Source organism: Trichechus manatus, unplaced genomic scaffold (genome assembly GCF_000243295.1).
Source record: "Trichechus manatus latirostris isolate Lorelei unplaced genomic scaffold, TriManLat1.0 scaffold00050, whole genome shotgun sequence".
Lineage (NCBI taxonomy): Eukaryota > Metazoa > Chordata > Mammalia > Sirenia > Trichechidae > Trichechus > Trichechus manatus.
The window spans coordinates 17,339,513-17,342,685 of record NW_004443986.1 but is presented as its reverse complement, the minus strand read 5'-3'; the positions used below and the strand labels follow the sequence as shown (position 1 = coordinate 17,342,685).

The 3,173-nt window shown below is 45.4% G+C and overlaps 1 protein-coding gene across 2 annotated transcripts in view; it reads left to right on the top strand.

Moving 5' to 3' along the window:
• Positions 1–3,173, top strand: part of NOD1 (nucleotide binding oligomerization domain containing 1) — a 36,856-nt gene that overhangs the window by 5,053 nt on the left and 28,630 nt on the right. For both annotated transcript variants that reach the window (XM_004377501.2, XM_023732370.1), the window contains one exon: positions 315–489. In XM_004377501.2, coding sequence (XP_004377558.1) covers positions 315–489 — 175 coding nt within the window. The remainder of the gene's footprint in view (positions 1–314; positions 490–3,173) is intronic.

The window sequence follows — 3,173 nt, the reverse complement described above, 5'->3', positions numbered from 1 at the left end:
AGTGTCAGGCAAAGAAGGAAAAGGAGACAGAGAGAGAATTCCACGGGTGGACACTGGTTCTAGTCGCGGGTCTTATCTTTCTGTTTTTAGGCTCATGGATGCCTTCTGGTTTCTTAGAGCTGTGTGGATTTATTTCTGAGGTGTCCATTTCACAGATCCTAGGCCTCTACCATGTAAGCTCTCACACCAGCTAGAGGATGCCTGAGCTAGAGGCTATGGTGAGAGTTTAGAGTCCCGCCGCATGCCCACCTGAGGCCTTTCTCATAGGAGGATATCCCTATTGCCGGTTCATGTCTTGCTTGTGCTTCCACCAGGTCCGAAAACTTCTGGACCTGGCACAGAGCAAGGGCGAGGAGGTGTGCGAGTTCCTCCTCTACGTGCTCCAGCAACTCGAGGATGCTTACGTGGACCTCAGGCCTTGGCTGTTGGAGATCGGCTTCTCCCCTTCCCAGCTCATTCAGAGCAGAGCTGTAGTCAACACTGACCCAGGTATAGTTAGCCCCAGAGGACTGCAGACACCAGTGCAAGCCAGGTCCCGGGGGTTTGGAAATGCTAATGATGCTGTAGTGCAAGCCCAGCGGGGCACGAAGGCACGGTCCCCCAATGCCAGCACCTACATTCCACCCCAACCAAAACCAAACCCATTGCTGTCAAGTCGATTCCTACTCATAGTGACCCTATGGGACAGAGTACGACTGCCCCTTAGGGTTTCCACGAAGCGCCTGGTGGATTAGAATGCTAGACCTTTTGGTTAGCAGCCGAGCTCTTGACTACTGAGCCACCAGGGGACCTCAGGGAGGTGCTGTTTTCATTTTAGGAAGGGACAGCTGACCTGTGTCTCCCAAGTGCAGCCTGCACTTGAGCTGACTACCTGTAGCCATCTGGTCCCATGGAAATGTGGGTATGGCCTCAATTCTGACCTCTTGTTTAACCCCATTCTGCTATTTGTAGAGGTTTTAATGGTTGCACAAATTCAAGGTTGTATTTGTTTTCTTTTTAAAATCTTTCTAAGCAAAGTATCTTTCTATGCACTCTGGGTGTCTGTCCTTATTTCCAAAGCATCGGACGCTGCTGATTAATTAACTGGTTAGGTCAACAAGAACTTAGGGTGCAGCCACTGTGTGCCAAAGCACAACCCTGGGAACAGACATTGATATGGTTCTCTTGCCCTCAAGGAGCTGAGGGTCTAATGCAGGAGATCCCATTAATTAAGTAATCACACAGATGTTTAATTGCAAATGGTGGTAAAGGGCAACAGCAGCACAGGGACCTGCAGGAGCATATAATCAATCTATAGTCTAGTCTGGGGGTGAGGTGTCTTCTCTCCTTTCCTTTGCTCTCGCCACTGTGAGACAGTTGTGGGCAACATACCAGCACCCAGGTCCCAAACTCTGATTTTTTTTCAGTTGTGTAATATTTAAGATACTATTATATTCTATATTTTAAAGGTTTTTAAACTTTTTTTTATTGTTGGTGAAAATATACACAGTAAAACTTATACACGAATTCAGCAATTTCTACATGTATATTTCAGTGACACTGATTACATTCTTCAAGCTATGCAGCCATTCTCACCCTCCTTTTCTGAATTGTTCCCACCCGTTAACATAAACTCACTGCCCCCTAAGTTTACTAGCAGTTTGATCCCATATAGATAGTTCTTTACAAGAGCACGATGCAGAACAGAATTTCAAATTCTCGTGGAGCCAGGGAGGCTGGATGAACCCCTGAAACTATTGTCCTGAGATAATCTTTAAACCTTAAAGCAAAATTATCCCCTGAAGTCTTCTCTGAACCAAACAATAGTTTAGCTTTATTAGTAAAGAATGTCTGCCAAACTCTAGCTTTTAAAGAATCCAGTCTGACCTTGAAAACAAAGCAAAAGACTTGTCCAGAAAGTCAGGGGTCTGTTTCAGAGAAACAAGGCCAAGCAGCCGAGTGTCAGGGCCACGCTTGCTTCTATGGCCCCACAGAGCCGGAAAGCACCAAGAGCGGTGAGATTCCTGCCAGCCGTGGTCAGCTTCCTTCTCTGACTGCTCCTTCCTGCCTCCCCTTGTTTCCTTCCCCCATGAGAAGTGAAAATATTCCTGTGGTTAGTAGTTCCTAGAAAAGACATCTCTGTTGGCTCCTTTAAATAGCCAGCTCCTTTAGTAGCTTTAAAAGTATAATTCGCTTTCTAAGAAGACTGGTGTGAAAGATTCCATCGTCTATGATTCCATTGCATCCTTGTCCAGAAAAGGCAAATTTATAGACAGAAGGCACATCAGTAGTTACCTAGGGCCAGGGGTGGGAACAGGGATTGACTGCAGATGGGCTCCAGGGAATTGCAGGAGAATGATGGAGATGTTCTAAAGCTGAATTGTGGTGATGTGATATTTGCACAACTTTATAAATTTACTAAAATTCATTGACTAGTATACAACATTTATAGCAGGTGAATTTTATGGCATGTAAATTATGCCCCAATAAAGCTGTAAAAAATATATAATTCACTTTATAATTTTTAAACAGACCATCAAGTTGTTGGGAAAGGGCTATAGGCGAGTTTCTGGAAGTGTGCATGAAATCCATTGCTGTCGAGTCAATTCCGACTCATAGCGACCCTATAGGATAGAGTAGAACTGCCCCATAGAGTTTCCAAGGAGCCTTGAGATTTGAACTGCCGACATTTTGGTTAGCAGCTGAGCTCTTAACCACTGCACCAGCAGGGGGTCCACCAAAGTGTGGATATGTGTCCAATTTTTGTTAATTGAATTATAATTAAAATCCCAAACTCCATTTTAGACGAATTTATGTAACACCTTTTTGTTTGGGGAAGAGCCCCTCCCTTTTGGTGTAAGCCCATTTTAATGGCTCAGGTCTGCTGAGATCACGGTGCCCATGCAAACATAGTAGCGTGCCCACTCCCCTGTGGGCAGGCCCGGGCTCACCTTGTGGCATTCGCCAAGGGTCAGTGATCCTGAGGGCCTCTCCTTCGGAATCAGAGCTGTGTGCTTTGTGATATTGAAAGGTTGGTGTCTTAGTCATCTAATGCTGCTATAACAGAAATACCACAAGTGGATGGCTTTAACAAAGAGAAATTTATTCTTTCACGGTTTAGGAGGCTAGAAGTCCAAATTCATGGTGCCACATAGCCTGCACCAGACTGAGTCCAGTACGACTAGATGGTGCCC